This window comes from Bactrocera tryoni, chromosome 3 (assembly GCF_016617805.1).
Source record: "Bactrocera tryoni isolate S06 chromosome 3, CSIRO_BtryS06_freeze2, whole genome shotgun sequence".
Taxonomy (NCBI): Eukaryota; Metazoa; Arthropoda; class Insecta; order Diptera; family Tephritidae; genus Bactrocera; species Bactrocera tryoni.
This window is the reverse complement of record NC_052501.1, coordinates 24,086,024-24,106,149: the sequence shown is the minus strand read 5'-3', so window position 1 is coordinate 24,106,149 and position 20,126 is coordinate 24,086,024. Positions and strand designations below refer to the sequence as shown.

Below are 20,126 nucleotides of genomic sequence, written 5' to 3'. Positions count from 1 at the left end.
ATAGTTCCGACAAATGAACGAGTAGCTTCCTTGGGACAAAGGAACGTATGCAAATTCAGCAAGGCTCGGAAAGGGACGACTCGAAATACAAATAAATTAAATTAAATTTACTGGCAGCAATAAATCATTCGTGTACTCTGTCGAAATAGCTTTTACAACATATTTAATTCTTTACGATTTCATACAAATCACTGCTATATTTCCCCCCCATCAAGTTTTTGCGCCTAAAACTATGCACCGTATATTATTATTAATGGGTAGCACTCAACAATTTTTTCGTTCTCTCTTTTCTCTGCACTCTTTTTAATGACAACCTTCTTCGCCTAACTTGGCCGCACTGATCACTCACGAACGAACGAATATAAATATAAAATTTCGCACTGACCAATCCGACAGTCTTTTTTGACATTTGCCAAGAAAAGGTTAAAAATCCGCAAATTTTGTGCGTTACTTTCGCAAAACCAGTTTTTAAAACACAACTTAACAGAGCCAACGAATCAATTTTCCACTTTTTTTCAAGTGAATATAAGTTGCAACCATTTCGTTTCAAAATGCCATCTAACATGAATAATAAACTGTAAGTAATTGATATGAATAAAGTGGCAGTGAATGCGTATAGCGAAATTTCCAACAAGAAAAATCAATGTAGTGCAATAGAAAATTAAGTCAAATAGGAACGAAGTAATTTCAGTGATTGCAAAGCTATTTGATCTCGTTCCAAAAATGATGGCAAAAATTAAAATGGTTGTATATTTTGTCGAAATTTTGTGATGTAGTAGTGTTAAGTGATGAAATCTGGTATAAATTATCTAACTGGTTCCCTGTAGTGTTATGAGGGACTACCGTTTATTGCTGTGGTGGTGTTGGTCAGAAAAGAAATACCGTTATGTATTTATAAATTAATAAACCGCAAAGTAATTGAAGACCTTGTGTCCCTTCCCCATCCCCAGGCACGTGTTCTTTGGTTATTTTTCACGTGCGAATATTATTTGTATATGATTGCAAATATTAATGCACATGTGTGGAGGTCGTGCGTAAGTAAAGTAAAGGAAATAACATATGAATTTCAATTACTTCGTTGCTTTAGCGTTGTTTTTTGAAATTTTTATTTCTTTACTTTATTATTACTAAACTTTTAATATTTATGTATGTATTTGTATGATGGTGTGTATGTGTGACTTTGTATGTGCCCAATCATCGCAGTCATTACGTGTCGTTGCGTTCGTTGTGTTTTCGATGTTTTTGTTTCTGTTTGTAATGTTTATATCTTTCTATTCGTTTTCCATTGGCTTCGTTGAGCCACCATTTCATTTCACGAACATATACTTATATATTGGCATATATGCGTCCACACAATTCACATACATTGCCCGAGTTATTGTGTTCGTACGAGTTCATGCATATACGTATGTATGTATTTTTAATTATATATATGTATATACAACTACTTATGTACGTATAGTACACCAAACGGTTTTTGAACAATGTTTTATCTGTGTGCATATGTAAATATGTATGTTCTCCTTTGTGCTACTCGATGGAGCTTTTACTTTATCATCTTTCTGTTTTAATTTGTGAGGTTATGCAAAGAAGTTGAAGATAAATTTACATATGTATGTATGTATGTATATATATTTTCTTATCATTTCCAATCAGAAATGTCTGGATTTTGGGAATTCTCGACTTCTTTGTTGTAGTTGTTTTTTTTATTTTCTAACTTGTTTTGAGATCTTTTATTTTCACAGCAGAAAAAAAATTTTTATGTAAGAAACGCTAAATTTATGAAATGAAAATCAACGTCTTGAAAATATCTTACTGAGGGGACGAAAATATACAATGAAGGAGTACGGTGCTGGATCGAATATTTGTTTTTATATGTACATATGTATGTATGTACTCGAGATACTTGTATGTAAGTAAGTTTATTCGCCTTTGTTCCAGTTGCATAGGCAAAAGAGTGGTGTGCAGTAGATGAATTCGCTCGGTTTTCAACTGCTGTCGTGATGTTGAAAAGTTAATCAAAGCTAAACATTTTTACTATTAAACGTATCTTAATAAATAATATTACATACATACATGCATACGTAAATGACACTTACGTCAAATTCTTAGCCAAAATTCTGCTTTTAATGTTGTTCGACTATAGGAGGGAAATAAAAGTTTAAAGCAATCATTTTAAGTGGATAATGGCTTTTATTACGTATAGAAGCAGGTTTTTCACTGAATGCTTTCATGTCAAACTTTTTTTATTTGGTGAAATATTTGCGGCCATACAAACTGGCTGATCAAACTCAAGCCTTATATGGAATCTTTAGTATTGGTAAAATATTTTCCATGCTACCCAAGTTAAACTTCTTCTTGTTAATGCTAAAATATGGGTCCTGATCTCCAGAACCCGTAACCGTTGGACCCGGATTTCGGGGTTAAAATGGGTATGTGCGGATAGAGGAGGTCCTCCAGATAGGAGAATATATGCATATGTACATACATATATGTATATAGTTGCCGCTCACTTACGGGTTTTGAGATATTTGCATTTTAAGTTCAAAAAACAACTATTTAAAATGCGTGTTTCTCCGATTTATAATGCATTTTACACTTATATTTTTTACCTTTTATATCCACTAACACTTCACTAATTCGTTTCTAATCATTTATTTTATAATAAGTAGTGCAAAAATAACTTTAACTCCATATCAAGCTTTAATTAAAATCCATTTAATCATAAAATAAGAAAGAAGAAAGATTATGACGTCATCAAAACTCATTATCGTGTGATGAGCAATGTAAAACCTTTCAGAATTCTCATTATCTCGATAAATCCCGGTGTTGGATCGGCCAGGGTTATTTTTTTGAAGCGCGGCCAAAGGCCCCCAATGCAGAAAGGAATTATATGCGGAAAACTAATGTGTTTTATATTTCCTGTCATTGGGGTATTATTTGTTTTCTTTAATTCTTTTGGTTCTTCTGTAAAATATGAAAACTAAGCGAAAAACATCAAGATAAGGAAAAAATTTAAAAGATCATAAAAAAAACCTGACACACACGAACGCCAAACCCTTTGAGGGTTTTACTATACTGACCTAGTAGCATCACCCTGACTTGGAATTTCTCAACCCCCAGACAATAATCCAAAAAACAGTGTTATTAGTTAGAATGCAACCCTTTTGTTATTGTGTGAACAAAAATAATTGAACTAAGGTAAATGTTGAATAAAAGTTATTTTCGCATTATTTAATATAAAATAAGTGGTTAGAAACGAATTAGTGAAGTGTTAGTGGATATGAAAGTTAAAAATATAACTATAAAATTCATTATAAATGGGAGAAACACGCATTTTAAATAGTTGAATTTTTGAACTTTTTAGGGGGTATTCTACTCTAGTGCAAATATCTCAAAAACCATAAGTCAGCGGCAACTATTTGTATATATTTTCTTAATCTGGAGGACCTCCTCTATCCGTACATACCCATTTTAATCCCGAAATCCGAGGATGCTATTCTAAAATTTACCCTTCGAAAGTTTTGTTTAAGCCCAGAAAGTGTAGTTTATAATAAATGAGTTGAATTTAAATTGTATTTTGTATATTACTTAAAAATTCTGCTCGTTTTTAAGAGGAGTTCTCCAACTAATGTGGAATGAGGAAGTGGAAAACCGACCACTACAACAATAATCACGTGTCCTGAAAGATTTTCCCGCATTAAATCAGCTCAACAGTTGTTCTCGTTTGTAATGGATGTAAACATTTTTTTGTTTTAAATATTTAATGTAATTTCAGCATTTTTTATTGTGATTTCTAATAATATGTATGTACATATTTACATACAATTTATTATAATGTAAATTAAGGTAGGTACTTTGAACTATTATTTATACTTAAATGCATTTGTATACATACCTACATACTTATGTATGTACATATGTATGTATGCATGCATTTATGGGCATACTCATAAATATTGCTTTCAGTACAAACGTATGTTTGTATATTGCAAGCCAAGTAATTAAAGTTTTGATAGCCATTTTGTTATGTATGTACATTCCTACAAATAAAAACAATATAGTACATACATACATACATACATGTGTACATACATAAGTAACTTTTAAATACCTGGTGGCACGATTAAGGCTTTCTAGAAAATTTTAAAAGTCAACAAGATATCTGAGAAACACTGCGGACGTGACTTATAAAAGTATTAAATTCATATGTATGAATAATAATTTTCTTATAGTATAGTACATATAAACGCCTTTTACGACTTTATCAACTTAGATGTGTAAACATTTGCATACGGTGCAGTCATAAATTCAAAACAAACACTACTTAAAATTTGCTGCAGATGCATTGGATGTTTCCATAAATGGCTTACTAGTTAAATGTATAACGTAAGTTGCAATTGTTTATTCAATGTCTTAAAATTTTTGTTTAAAGTACTTCGTAAATAGATTTATAATTACACAAATACATATTTCCTTATATATATTGTATTTATATAAGGGCTAAGTGCTTTATTTCATAAATTCTTGAAACGAAAACATGAGTACTTTATCAGCCTTGTAATGAAAACAATGCAATTTCTTCATAGTCCAAAACTTCGAAAAGTATGTTGTTTTTTTTTTTTTGTTTTCTGTTACGTTAATAAACTATTTCTAGAATGTTTTACTTAACACGTTCCGTTCAATTTTTTTAATTCTCATTTCATTTGCATTCATTGAACATTGTTTGCTTCCCCTTTTATGCACCTTTTGTCCACCACTTTCTCGTTTGCCTGTGGAATTTTCCACAAACCGATTAGGGTGAATTAAAGAGCAGAAAAGAAATGCGCCGTAATTTCAGCGGTTTAAGTATGTCCATGTATTCGTTAAGTGAAATTTATGTTTGAAATAGTAAAAACAATTGTATTTTGTTTTTATGACAATTTAGTAGTTCATAGGTTATGTGTACTTATATTTTTCAAGCAGATACAACTTTCAAAATAAGAAATGTTTGCGGTTTTTAAATGATAAACAATATCTTTAGTGTTTTGTTTTTATTCGATAACATTTATGACACTTAATATGCACTTTTATAAATATAAATAATCGTATATTTTCAGTATACTAGTATATGCTTTTGCAAATACCTCTTCTTTGCATTTTTCTAGAAAATGGTCAATCAAAGCCAATCTACGCCAATTTAATGTATATAAAAGTTATAGTACGTATGAGTATATTAAAATTAATACATATGCTCCCATACACACATATGTATGCACATATATGTATGTACATAATTGCTTATATACATATGTGTGCATACATGCATTTGGGAGTTGTGAATGTCATTGAAGTCATTTGAAAGCCAATAAGCGTAGGAAACAAGTACTAGACCTGTTTTCTATTTTATTTACGTTTCGTTGTTTGGCAATTGCCACTTTGCGTGTTCAACAAAATACTGTTTTTATTGGCATTATTCGCAAAAAATACATACATACATGCATACATATCTGCAATACCTACCTAATTTACTGCCAAATTAAAGAAATCAGTAATCAATACAATAAACTGAAACAAACATCACGTATATTTTGTTGACTTACTTCTGTGCAAGTTTTTTCTACTTTTTGCATTAAATTTAATAATATTACCGAACTACATATGTATGTGTGTGTTTTTTAACAGAAAAAAAAACACTTGAAAGTATTAAATAATTTTTGCTAAAACTACAATCAGTACAAAATGCTAATATCCATATGTATGTACATGCATACACATATGTACATACATTCAAAAAATCGTATTCGTATTCGTTTATGATACCATCTAACAGCCTTTTTGTTTAAAACACGCCATTGACAAGCCAAATAATAGATAAGTTAGCAAGGTCCTAAAAATAGCTGCATGGCATTTGATTAGGAACGCCTTAATGCTTATTAATATGCACATTGTTTATACTTAAATATATTTATTTTAATTTATGTATGCACGCTTATGCAGAAATATATAAATAAATATTTATTGATTTCTTGATTTCAAGTAAGAGCTAATATCAATAACGGCACGTGAGTTAGTAAAAGCATGAAATTTGAATGTTGTCACATGTACATACAAATGTATGTATATATATACATATGTACACACAATTGTAGGCTTATATGGCTGCATGTGGCTTGAATCTGGTTGTGAACGAAGACAAGACGAATTATCTCCTGATATCAAACAAACACTCTTCGCATTCGGGACTTGGCACACACACCACTGTTGACAGTCTTAACTTTATTATTTATCTTGGAACCCGCATCAACTCCACACACAATATCAGCCTTGACACCCAACACAGAATCAGTCTTGCCTACAGCTACTACTCTGGACTGAGTAGACAATTGAAAAGAAAAGTCCTCTCTCGTCGAACAAAGACCAAACTCTAAACTCCCTCATTATCTCCGTCCTGCTCTATGATACGGAGGCATGAACAATGACATCATCTGATGAGACGGCCTTAGGAGTGTTCGAAAGAAAGAAAAGTTTTGCCCAAGATTTATGGTCCGAAATATACGGCGACATTGACGTACAGTGAATCAAGAGACAGCGGCTGCGCTGGCTAGGTCATTTTGTCCGGATGGAAGAGGAGGAAGACATCCTTTCGTTGGAGAGGTTAAGTGGAAAAGGGCCTGACTTAATAAAAAAAATTTCCACTCCCTGGTGATATTCGATAAATAAGGCTAAGTGATAGCCTTTGGCCGAGAAAAAATCTGTCGGGCCATAGAGAGAGAGCAAGGTTTCATAGGGCACGCAAAGAGGTGATTACAGTCATCCGGTGACTCGTTGCATCCAGTAGAGGGGAAGGAGATCGGGAGCGAGGGGAAGGAGATCCTTCCGAACCCTGAGGTTTTAGGAAGGCCTCAGAGCTCTGCAAAAAATTTTCCGTCCTTGATCGGCTAAGATCAGGATCCATTGTTGCTGTTATTGTTGTTATCTAATCTACCCTTGGGTAGTAGAATTCAAATGTTTTGTTATCGAAGTCGTCCAACAGTATAAGATGTGCTGTTTCGACAGGGTCACACCATAATGAGAGGGGTGTTAGATGAGTGGGAACCGTTGGGCAAGAGGTGGTTGGAATTATGCGAGAACTCATTGCACGCAGGATATAGTATATTTAGTTTGTATGTCGGGGTCGATTTGGATCGTCTGCAATGGGTTGAGGTTTGACTCCAAGCACGCCTTTCAATGAGAGGGAGTAGGTGAATGTATTAATGGCTTCACAGTGAATGGCCGTCAGTGCGTGGCTTAAGTTTGTTGGGTCTATAGTCTTTTCGGCGCACTGTTCGATACTATCGAAGTAATCATGGAAGGACCTCTTGATACTCTTAAAAATACCCACAACAGCCGGTTCTAACAAAAGTTTGAATACCGTTTTAAACGAGTTGTTGTTGTTGTTTTAAACGAGTCACCTACACCAATGCCTAGATGTTAAATATGTTACAAATAAATATCAATAATTAACCAGATATGACTGTTGTTTCTGTCCACATCACTTGACCTTGAGACCGATGCTTTAAAAACTGAGAATATAGTTTTTCTAGCAGCAATGGTGGCCGCTCATCAGGCAACTGACATAAAGAGAATATCGAGAAAATTCAGGGCGTTTTTTTTTGTAAAATATTTATCACCTTATCTTGTTATATACTTAAATACATTCACTTTTAATAAACATCTGAATATGTATGTATACGTATGTACATATGTATGTACATATATACAGACGTGTTATATACCCGCTAATGAGCTGTGTTATTAAAAAATCGATATTGTTTGATGCATTTGGATACACTTGGATTTACATACTTATAAAGAAATACATATGTATATATGGATGTATGCATATGTACATATGTATATAAGTATGCAAATCAACGTAGTCGTAGTGCCAACAGTTAAGCGTCTGCCATAGTTTAAATTCTTACGTTTATACATACATATGTTTATTTGTATATTCTCTCGTCAAAATAGAATTCGCTTTATCCCTTGACTTGCTTTGTATTTTTTTGTTTGTACATACATACATACATATGTATGTATCTAGAACTTGTACTTGATCGATAAATTAACATATTTGCGGAGTAGATATACACATTTGCACAAATACATAAATACTTATGTATGTATGTATTTGTGGAGGTTATCTTAGAACTATACAAATTGATAAAAAAATACGAAATTTCGAACATATTCTTAATTGAATTAATAGCTATTAGGAGAGTGATATTTTATCTAAAATAGATATGGGCAAACTATTGAATGCAGATTTCGAAAATTAATTTTTTTAGATTTGAAAAAAAAAAGTTTTGTCGAATTAGATTAGATTAGATAGATTACACCACCAACAACGAAGTTGGTTCGCATTTTTTCTTTTCTAATTCGCTTCATTATTATACATATGTATACTTATATACTTTTAAGAGCGAACACTAGATTAATGTTATAAAAAAATATTTCAGTTACACCTCAGGAATAACGATAAATATTCATACTATTTTCATGACTTTATATAATTTTATTAGCGTTTTAAACTGCCCGCTTTTATAAATCAATAAATGTCCGTCCACCCTAGCTTATATCTTGTTAGTACGGAAACCTCGCCGGTTAAACCGGCTTGCTCATCACACGCCAGAAAATGCGCATTTTGCTCATCACTTTTTGCGGTGCCTTATGTTTATTTTTACGTACGTCAGTCATTCCATTCTCATTTTATCGCAATGTTTATTGTTGTGAAAAGGCAACACAAATAGACAAATAAATATGAGAACAAAGTATGACTGAAAATAAGTATGCCCTCGATTTCGTGACAAAATTCGCCATGTGTAAATACGTTCGTTTATATATAATATATTCCCTGGTATTTACATAAATATGTATGTATGGAAATTTATACATACATATACAATAGTTCCATACAAAATTTGGTTATGCTTTTTTGTCTACAGTTGAAAGCGCTGGAAAAAGTTGTTCCAAACGATATCCAAGACGAATAATGATGAATATAAAGTCATTAAACTTTCACATTTTTTTATTGTTAAAGAAAATCAACCAAAACTCAAAAAAAATTTCGTACATTTCTTTAATTCGGTGTCTCAATGTGGCGTAAGTAATTTGTACACTTTGTTTTTTGGACTAAAAATTTCTGGTTCTGCGTAAGAGTACACTCAATATCTTACTTTATGTATGTAAGTAGATACATATGAATTTAGTTTTAGTTGTATAATAGTAAAAGAAGTGCTACCCTAATATAGTATAAATTTGAATTTTTGTAATCCGTAAAAATAATTTTTAAATTTTGAGTCCCATATACCGGGCTGGGGAAAAAAATTTAGATGCCAAAACCAATTAAAAGTTGACAACCCTGTTTAAGATGCACATACATTCGTATTAAAAAAAATTGGAAATTAATTTTTTTTTTGACATATTTATTATTTTTTTTTTTAATTTTTCACTACTTTTTTTTAAATTTCTTATTTTTTTTTAATTTATTATTTTTTTTTAATTTTTATTATTTTTTTTTTTAATTTTTTATTATTTATTTGTTTGCAATTTTTTAATATTGTTATTATTTTATTTTTATATATTATAATTTTTTTTTTTGAAATTTTTATTATTGTTGTTTTAATGTTTTTATATAATTTCATTTTACATCTATTTCTAGTTTCTAATTTTCATACAAAGCGAGATTTCTTTAACCGTAATTCATTTAAATTTTTCTCTGATCAATCTAATTTGAATATTGTAAATAATGGATCAACCTAATGTATTATCCATGCAAGCTAAATATGTATACATATTTTATATAGTCAAAAGCATGTATGCTAATTATATAATAAATGGCATTGCTGAGGTTATTGATTTTCACAAATCTTTATTTTATCGTTATTCGTCTGCAGATAAGAGTGTCTAGCAAAAAAAGAAAATAAAAATAAATATTTATGTAAATATAAACAAGTTATACTAAAATTTTAAAATACTACAAAATTATTCAAAAATACGTTTTGAAGAGAGTTTATCATAAATAAGGAAATAAAATATGTACATATGTATGTAAATGAGCAAAATAGAAACACCTGTCTGAAAGTATTATTTCACCACAATCATAATTGAAAAAAGAAGATTTTTACATACCCAGTAGAATTTTATAATATTTGTATAAACATACATAAGTATATCGTCACCTGAAATGCAAAATAACGTAACAACATTTTCGGAAATTTACAGTGGCATGAATGAAAGACGAAATAAAATGGAACATGAGTGAAACAAAATTTTAATATTGGTTAAAACTAGTTTATATTTGATCGGAGAACCAGAACATGTTCAACATATGTAATATTATGTATGTAATTTGAAGTAGTGAAGCGTAATCAATAAGACATTCAATTTCGAATTTTTTGATGATACGTTATTTTGCATTTCAGGTGACGATATGTACATATACATATATGTATATGTATGTACCTATACACCTGTAAAAACAGTAATTTTTAATGCAGACAACTTGTAGTGACTTTATATCGTTGCACAACGCTGTATGTACATACTTGGGTACATACAAAAATACATAAATATGTATGCATTAAATATTTCGTATCTTATCTGTGTTGTTTTGATTTGAAAACTTTTGGTTCTTGTATGTACATACATATATACATATATATACATATGTATAATGAGTTAATTAAACAAAAAAAACGAACTTAATTCTCACATTTTCGTTCTTCTTTCGTGCACTCACACACACGTTTGTATCTACATTTAGATAACTGTATATTGATATAAAGTATTCACGTCTGACGGAAAAGTGTAAACATTTTGAGATATAAAGCAGATAAAATAAATTTAATGAAATTCTCGTTCACAGCCACTAAATAAAACGACAAAAAATTCATTAAAACGATTTTTCATTTCATAAAAATCGTTAAAATTCATATAAAACTAACAGCCGAGAAAGAAGCCTTCTCACTGCTTGTGATTCACTATCACAAGTTTATTATTTATCTCAAAGTAACACAGCCATACAGACATACATAGAAAAATGGATAAACGTCGACTAAGCTTTTTTTTACTTTTATTGCATGTCCGTAAACTGATATTTTAACTTATTCAATTAAAATAATATTTTCTAATTGGCAATTTCTTAATTGATATTAAAAAATGTATACAATGTTATCTTAATTACAAAGGAATTTATAGGGCTTTAGCGGTCACCTGCCTTATGGGCCATTATTATTAATCAACATTCGCTTTCCCCCGCTTATAACGTCAATGCCAATTTATCTATTTTATTTTCAGATGTGTTCATACATATGTACATATCATATGTATGTATGTACACACCTGCTCAAAATAATAGTTACACTATAAAACTTAGTGCTCTCAATAGTTTAAAAAACTTTTTATGGGCTTTTTGACACAAGTTATGCTGTAAGTTTAATTAAGATAATATGCCATTGCCCTTTCTAAGAGAATGAAGCATGTGAATCCCCGAGATAATGCGTATTTCAGTTTTGCGTGAATACTCAGAAAAAAAACTTGCTCAATATAATAGTTACACATAAGTGAACTTAGCTTTTTGTGAAAACAAAGTTAATTTTATCCAGGTTTTCAAGTTTTTTTATCTGGATTGGTAAGTTTTCTTTCATTAAAGCTCAAAATGCTGAAGATAAATTAAATTATTTTTTAATCAAATGGGTCTGAAGGCACATTGCACTGTTGAAGAAGCCCGGCTGGTTTCAAACCTCAGAAAGCAAGGAAAATCGCTTCGGGAAATTGGGAAATTAATGGAAAGGTCTCTTAATTTTATTAAAAATGCTTTAGAGCGAAAATCTTGTAGAGAGACTCGTGGAAGGCCACGAAAAACGAGTACAGTTCTTGATCGTCACATTGTAACTATTTGTAAAAGGGACCCATTCAAGTCGTCGAAGGTGATAGCAGCAGAAATTAGAAATGTAGTAAGTGCTCAAACAGTTCGCAGGCGTTTGCAAAAGACCAAGCTACCAGGACAAATAGCCAGGAATGTGCCATTAGTGCAATCAAAAAATTTAGATATGGGGTTAAACTTTGCAAGAAATCATTCAGATTGGTCAGGACCCTATGGGAGCAAAAAAGTGGAGAAACATCTTATGGAGCGATGAAACGAAAATAAATTTTTTTTGGAAACGACTATGAGAGGATTGTGCGTCGTCCAAAAGGAAAGGAGTTTCACGTTCGATTCATAAAAAAACTGTGAAGCCACCTCCGTGGAAACGTCATGGTGTGGGGATGTTTTTCTTGGTATGGAGTAGGTCTTATATACCCGACAACTAACAAAATGACAGCGTTGGAGTACAAGGAAATATTTGAAAATGTCATGATACCCTATGCTGAAGAAAACTTACCATTACGTTGGGTATATCAGCAAGATAATGACCCAAAACATACCTCCAAACTGGTTAAAAAATATTTTGAAGACAATAATGTTAACGTTTTGAAGTGACCAAGCCAATCCCCGGACTTAAATCCAATATAAAACCTATAGGGAGAACTAAAAACAAATTTGGCGAGTCAATCTTTCTCTAACAAAGACCAATTATGGAAGTGCATACAAAAAACTTGGTATGAGATACCTAAAGAAACCTGTCAGGCTTTAATCAGTAGTATGCCCAAACGAATAAATAAAGTAATCCAAAATAATGGTGGATATACTGGCTATTAACTAAGTAATGTTAAATATACAAAGAAACTGTTTTATCATAATTTGTTTTTCCAAAATAATTGTCTTATTAAAAGTGTACCTATTTTTTTGAGCAAGTTTATTTTAGCTATGAAATGTTTTTGGATCTACATTTCTTTGTTTTGCTATTTTTTTAAATGAAGTTTATTTAATTTAGCTTGTAAATATTTGAAAAATATTAGTACGTTTTCGTTTTTCCTAAAAATTTAAATAAAACTTATTACTGATGAGCTTTACTTGAAAACGTATTGTGTAACTATTATTTTGAGCAGGTGTGTATATACAGCACTTTATTGTACCGCATCATTGTTAATTTAAAATTACATACATATGCACATGTTACAATATTTCATATGTGCAAGTAGTGGGCATAAAATTGGATGCTTTCATGCTCAGGTAAATTTGCTCTAGTTGCACTGATCCCTTAATTTGATATGCTGATTAGTATTGTTGCACTCGTCAACAACTAGTGGAAATGTTAGCAGAAACATTTAAGCTCTACATACATTTAAACCCACATGCTTTTATAAATTATAACGAACTGCTTTCAACATGATCTTATCTGACTTCTCAGCGGATGATATCATGTTATGAGATAAGAAAATTTGATAACATAATATCGTAAACTTCGGCTGTACTGAACCTAGAATACTCTACTCTGGTACTCTACATTACTTATAGCATTAAAGAGTATACAAGAGCTTTATCTTGATTTTCAACTGTGAATTTGTTAGTTGCTATACAAATTTGATTTAAATAATTTCTTTGTGGATTGGACCGTTGTCTTAGAAAATAATCCGCCCCAAATTAAATGAAGATATCTCATCAAATAAAAAAGTTTCTATACAAAAACTGGATTTTGATAGATCCACCATCCACCGCCATACCAACTGGCAGCTTTATGATTTGGAGGGAAAAGAATGTAAAAATTCAGATCAATATATCAAACATTGAGGGACTTGTTCACATATAGACCGACGGACATGAATGTATTTTATAAGCTCTTCGACGTTTTTTCTCTTTTTATCTGAACAACAAATTTTTAGCAGTTGAGAAAAAAAAAATTGAAAGGCTGGTAATCATTTACATTCTAGACTTAACTGAGCATAATCCAATTTAATCCTGGACGTACAGTGTATTTTTTACCATTGTACATTAGGGCTCACGCTGCAACAATTTTCATTCGGAGGGTTCTAAAATATTTAAAATTTCGTTTGCAAAAATTTCGTTTCCCAAATCTAAAGACAATATTGGATTACTTTAGCTCTAAATATAATAAAACATATGATAAAATAAAATGAATTTGTTCCTAAAAATTATTAAACAAATTTTCTATTTCCCTTCTTTTTTTTTGTCGCAGAGTGTAAATTTGTTGACGCTGCAGTACTATTGCACAATTTCGTTCAATCTATTGCATTATTTTATAATGCAACAACAAGTTGTGTGTTTTCATATGCTAGCCATTGTGTTTGAGCGAGCGCAAGACGAATAACGCGTCACGCTCTCACATTTAAGTTACATTATCCATGTATTTACATACAGCCTCCTGCATTGCTCACATGAGTGGCGACTTGGTGCAGCCATTGGGGGAGATAATTTTCTTTATATTCTTTTTTTGTTTTATTTGTCGACTATTTATCTTTTTTATTATTCTCGGGCCACTCTACGGCGCTACTATGAGTGCCAATGATGATGATTTTTACGTGTTAAAGCTTTCAAGCTCTCACCGGCTTGTACGAATGCCTACCGGTCGCCTTTTCTATCATACGCCATATCGTGGGGGAGGGGTTGTGTTTTATTTAAATATAAAAATCGTTAGCATTCTTGGCGCTTTGTTAGTCTAAAGTCAGACGTTGAACAGCGAAAATCACAACACAGTTATTAAATAAAATTATAATTTTAAATATAAATAAATTTAATATTTACTTGCGCTGGCTGCTAAGTATTAAAATTTGAAATATAAATAGCGTACAAAATACATAACTATATAAATGTGAAAGCTTTTGGTTAAAAACCAATATTTTTGGTTCGCTTGTAACGCAACTGTGATAAATAACAAGAAAACACAAAGGAACAAAGAAAAGAAAGAAAGCATAACCCTTTTGCGTGCTTTCAACTTGTTATTGAAATTTAACTACCACAAATCGAATTTATACAAAAAAATAAGTATATAGAGGCTTGTTATTCCAAAGCGTGTGTATTCTGCCGCTAGTATTACAATATAAAAGTGAAATGAGTGCGTGTTTGCAAAATTCAAAAAATTCAGCTGCTTTGGCAGTCATTAATGAAGATACGGCGTCTTGGTACGTCAATTTTTTGGTGTTTAGTATTTTTATGCATGCTTTTGGCCATTTTTTCTTCAATTCCTTGCAAACTCATAAACATTTAAAACTTTTTGCATAAATTATTTTCGCATGCAATTTTGCTAATAATTATTGAATGGTTTCTCATGAGCTAAACTTAACTCATTTGATTTGCATGCGCACACCCACTGCACTTTTAGACAATTTATTATGGAAATTGTGTTGACAATCGTGAACTACAGTTGCAAAGCAACGGCCACTGTTTGACAGAGCGAATTACATACATAGATATTTATCTATAAAAGTATCCATTTTGAAATGTGAAAATTTTCATCACACACCTCTTCATGTGTGAAACTACTTCGTGTAATATTTATCGTACGTGACAATGCTGTAATTGAGCTGTAGCGAAATTGCAAAATTTGCAAAAAGTAATTGGCTGTGACAACGACGACAATTGAGAACACTTGAGCAGACCACCACCTCTTGCCTCAGTGATCACAACAATAGAGCATTAAATAGACTGAAGTAGTTATTGATACACATAAGCACATGCATTTATAAAGCCTTTATCGAAAAATTTAATTAAGTGCTTTTAGTAAATTTGTAGGAATAAGTGTAAAAAAAGAAAGCCTGCAATAGAACTATGCAATTTACCGTACATAGCTTATGAATATGACAAAATTAACATATTTGTTCATTTAAATTTAGGCATCACTTAGTCGGAAGTGGTTATCAGACATCTAAAAACTATATGCTTGAAAACTATTATTCCAAGGTTTACCGCAGCATTGATCTGTGCTATAACGATGTTCTCATAAAAAATTTATACAAAAATATAAAATACTATCTAAAACATATGTGTATGTATGTATACATATTTATAGAACATGCATATCAGAGTATGTCTCTATAGATGTATGTATATTTAACTTTAGTGCGGTTTTAAATTTGTTTGCCAAATGCGCAATAAACTGTTATGCCTTGCGTGTAATTTGTGTTGATGAAATGTCGCACCATCGCGTATTTCTATCATTTTATTTAAATTCACAGTTCATCCTAAATATAATATTGTTTACAAATTTTAGTCCCATTCCGTGCTATTTAAATCAAGTATGTATTGAAATTTGTTTACGTCCACGTGTTGGATTTTTCATAAAATTAATTTTCTATATATTTAACAAAAGAAAAATGTATAAATGGTGTCCTTATACATAGCAAATTACTCTAAAAGCAACCGGTTTTTTCCAGATCTCGATATTACTCTTTCTAGTATATATATGTATGTATGTATGTATGTATATGATACGAATATATTACCAATTGCTCTCCTCAGTTTTTTATTTTTATTTTTTGATTTCATACAAAATTCATTTTTCTTTTGTTTTTGTGTTTATGTTGCAATAAAAATAAATTTGCGGAAATTAAATGTGTCAATGTCCTTGTCCTAAATACATTAGGGAAATCGTTTGTCGATTTATACATAATCAGTTTATATGTTTGCTTGTTTTTTGGTGATGGATCTAATTCGATCTAATCCACAAAACGAATGGCAAAATGAAGAGAGCTATCCATCGACAGTCAAGTATTATAATATACTGTCATGGAATTGCTCTTTTTGTATAGTATTCGACAATCAACGAAACTTACTAATACAATTAATGTCCCAATATGTGAATGTCCGAGAATTTAGTGTTTTTTAACTGAAAGACCAGTAACCACTGTCAGAATTTACGCGTTCAACGTTTGCTGGCGTATGTAACTACACTATTTCATTTCAAAGTTTACTGTGTATGCAAAATCTATTTGCTCTTAGATTCGGATATGTATTTAACATATGTGCTATTTCAAACCATTATCTATGGTACATGCCGACCATTGCAGTATTTCTCATTTTTTCCAAATTTGAATAACTATATCGATTTCATCTGCTTTGAATGTGTTTTATTGTATCCATTCGTGTATGCGAACATATTCAGTTTTATCATTGACTTCATTGTAATCCAACTTACTTTATAAGAGACTTAAAATACTATTTGCTTAAAGACCACCACGACCTCGTCCACCCGTTGGACCACCTTGCCATGCACCACGGCCACCGCCAGGAGCGCCTGTAGGTGGACCACCTCTACCACCACCACCGGGGCCGCCACGACCTCTTCCTCGTGCTACAATAAGAGATGTACTTTTTTGTATTACTTTTCACATTTTAACTATGGTTATTAGCAACATTACCTTGCGCGCGTAATATCGCCGCTTTCCCTCGACCGGCCGTACCACCCAGGCCTTTACCAGTTTGCTTTTTAAACATTGGTGCATTCTTCAACATGTCCGGCAGTATGAGGAAACGAATTTTTGAGCCGCGTATGTAGACATTTTCTAAGTTTGCCGTTCGTCCATCACGATATGTGACTGTGATTTGTGTCATTTGGCAATTCATGTTGTCTTCAGCCTCGATGAGTTTGCCCCGGTATACTTCGCCGGTTATTGTCTCACACGTGATAATGTGACCTTCAGCCTCGTGTAAAACTTTTATTGGTACACCAATAGACATATTTCTCTAATTTATGTAGTTTTCACTTCAAATAAAATGTTATTTAGTAATAAACGTGCAATAAAACGCCGTTTTTTATGGAACGACAATGAAAACGTTTACACTCGTTTGACAGCCGAAAAGCAACTCACACGAGCTCGCCATTTTTCTGCTGAATTTGCTTGCCGTTATGCTTGACAGATACAGTTTGTGAGGCTCTTGTGTATTTCAAAAAGCAGTGGTTTTAAAAATGCCGCAAGAGCATTCTTTCCCAAGCGGTACAACCAATGTCCTCTAGCAGTACAGTGTAAAGTGCAATTAAGCCACTTTTAACTGCCATGTTATAGTTCTTGTATAGTATTGTTTTTTTACGAATTTTTATTTTATTTGTTTTTGTCTACTCATTTATTAAATAACTCTTGACGTTAAATTCATGTACTAATCTTTGTATGTATTTAGTCTAAAAGTTTAATTTGAAAGGATTTATCTTTTTTCTTAGAATTTTCTAGAAAATAATTTTCTTGTTTACAATATTTTAAATCTTAACCAAGATTCTTTCGTAACTATTCTCATTTTCATAATCTTATCTTAGCTTTATTTATGTTTACCCATTCTGACTCGTTTTTAGTGCATCATCACCACAGTATCGAGGTTGTGTAAATAAAGATATAACTAATTTAAATATTGACCAAGTACAAAATAGTGCAAACAAAGTGTATAACTGATAAAATGATATACTTAGATAAATCTCAGCATCATAAAATTGTATAAATCTTTGCAGACCAACTTACCTAAGATGACGAAATTTCTTAAAATAAAATACTCATTTTCATATATTTATATACGAAAATATTTTTTTAAAAATGTATTTAATTTAATTGGAAATTATGCTTATAACGACTCGTCGCCCGCTACAATTTGATTTCTTGTTGGAAATGCGCTTTTATATACCAACATTTAATAAAAACAAAAACGACTATTATTAAAATTATACATATTTTTTTACAGCGACCCAACGTTTAGTAGTAGTATCAGTAGTAGAAGAGAAGTTAATGAAAACGCTCTTGGATACCCTAGTGTATCCAAGGCACGCACCGTCTCCGCATCTTCTTGCGCTACTAGCGTCTCGAATGAGTCCTTCTGTATCTCTCTCGGCGTAGGGCCTCTGTGGTGGTTTTGATGTCCCTACCCACCACAGAACTGATCACGATAGGGCGTCACTCTTAACTGGTACGTTAATCAAAAAAACATGATTCACATTTACATATGCATATATGAATTAAGATTTTTATTATATGTTGTTTTTTTTTTTATTTAGCAGAACAATCTCGGAAGATTTCTGTGGATTCAGCTGGTGGCAGTGTATTCGAACACAGCCGCACTTCGTCGGAGTGCTCTGATTCGGATGGCAGCGATTCACAACATAGCAGCAGTGATGCACAATCACTATATTCGGACGAAGATTGCCAAGAGATGGTCAAACATATCTTGCAACATGATAATCCAACTCGTATAACCATCAAATTGCACGTTACGGAGAACCAGTTCTCGGAATGGGAATCGGTAAGCTTCTTTAGGCATGAAAATTTACATCCGAATTGTGATATTTACTTAACAGCCTTAACATGTAAACCTATATAAATTTGATTCGCTTTCTTGTAGGTCTTGAATCCGGAGAATAACATTTTGTACGTTGCAATGCCGGAAAAGCTTCCCCCAGAGGCTTCGAAGGACACATTCATCTCTTTGTTGGAGTTCGCTGAAGACAAATTGGATGTCGACGCAGTTGTTTTATGTGTACGCAAGAATCGACCAGATCGCGCATCTCTTTTCGAGACTTTCTTGATTATGGGTTTCCAACCATTGTCCAGAAAATCACCATTGGCACCACCATCCACTGCTAAGACTTCTGAGAATTATTACTTCATCTACCACATTGAAGACTAAGTTGACATAACAAATAACATCATTATAATAAATGTGTGTGACGCTAACTCATTCGTAAAACAAAAGAAGTAATTTCAAAATTTTAAGAAAAACACCAAACATACATGCTTCGAAACACATTTAAAAAGGGACAACAAAATAAATGACTGAGAAAACATCCATTAGCGCTCACAACACAATATGTCAACTTTGAGCAAGAAAGTTAAGAGTAAAGGCAAAAATATCGTATTTTATTCAAAAACACTAAAAAAAGATAAAAATGTAAAAAAAAAATTTAAAAAATTAAAAAAAGATACAAAAAAAATTGTAATTATAGGTGAATTATATATTGAATTCCTACACATATGATTTAAACATTTTACGTATGCATTAATATTACTAAAATAACGCATTATATGAAGTCCATTTTAATTTGAAATTGAATTATTTTTATTTTAAAATTTAATTTTTTTTTTTGAATATGAATTACTTTTATTTTGAACATGAATTATTTTTATTTTAAACTTGCATTATTTTATTTTGAAAATGAATTATTATTTTTTTAACAATTTATTACTAAAATTATATTCACATTCAATTATCTTATCTTATATTATCGATTATA

At 31.6% G+C, this 20,126-nt stretch overlaps 2 protein-coding genes across 2 annotated transcripts; one reads left to right on the top strand and one right to left on the bottom strand.

Moving 5' to 3' along the window:
* The first annotated feature begins 391 nt into the window (after positions 1-391).
* Positions 392-19,876, top strand: LOC120770403 (ornithine decarboxylase antizyme-like). Its single transcript, XM_040097837.1, is given in 5 exon segments — positions 392-577; positions 18,584-18,749; positions 18,751-18,805; positions 18,897-19,138; positions 19,238-19,876. Coding segments are annotated over 5 exon segments (774 nt in total). The 5' UTR covers positions 392-551; the 3' UTR covers positions 19,523-19,876.
* LOC120770408 (small nuclear ribonucleoprotein Sm D3) lies at positions 16,965-17,825 on the bottom strand. The gene is made up of 2 exons (XM_040097842.1): positions 17,278-17,825; positions 16,965-17,210 (listed from the first exon to the last, which is right to left on the bottom strand). The coding sequence occupies exons 1-2, from the start codon at positions 17,594-17,596 to the stop codon at positions 17,083-17,085; spliced, it is 447 nt and encodes a 148-aa protein (XP_039953776.1). The 5' UTR covers positions 17,597-17,825; the 3' UTR covers positions 16,965-17,082.
* Positions 19,877-20,126: the final 250 nt, after the last annotated feature.

Coding starts and splice junctions, on each gene's coding strand:
- LOC120770408 (XM_040097842.1), bottom strand. CDS start 17,596: ATGTCTATTGGTGTACCAATAAAAGTTTTACACGAGGCTGAAGGTCAC. Junction 17,211..17,277: donor GGCGATATTACGCGCGCAAG/GTAATGTTGCTA, acceptor CTCTTATTGTAG/CACGAGGAAGAGGTCGTGGC.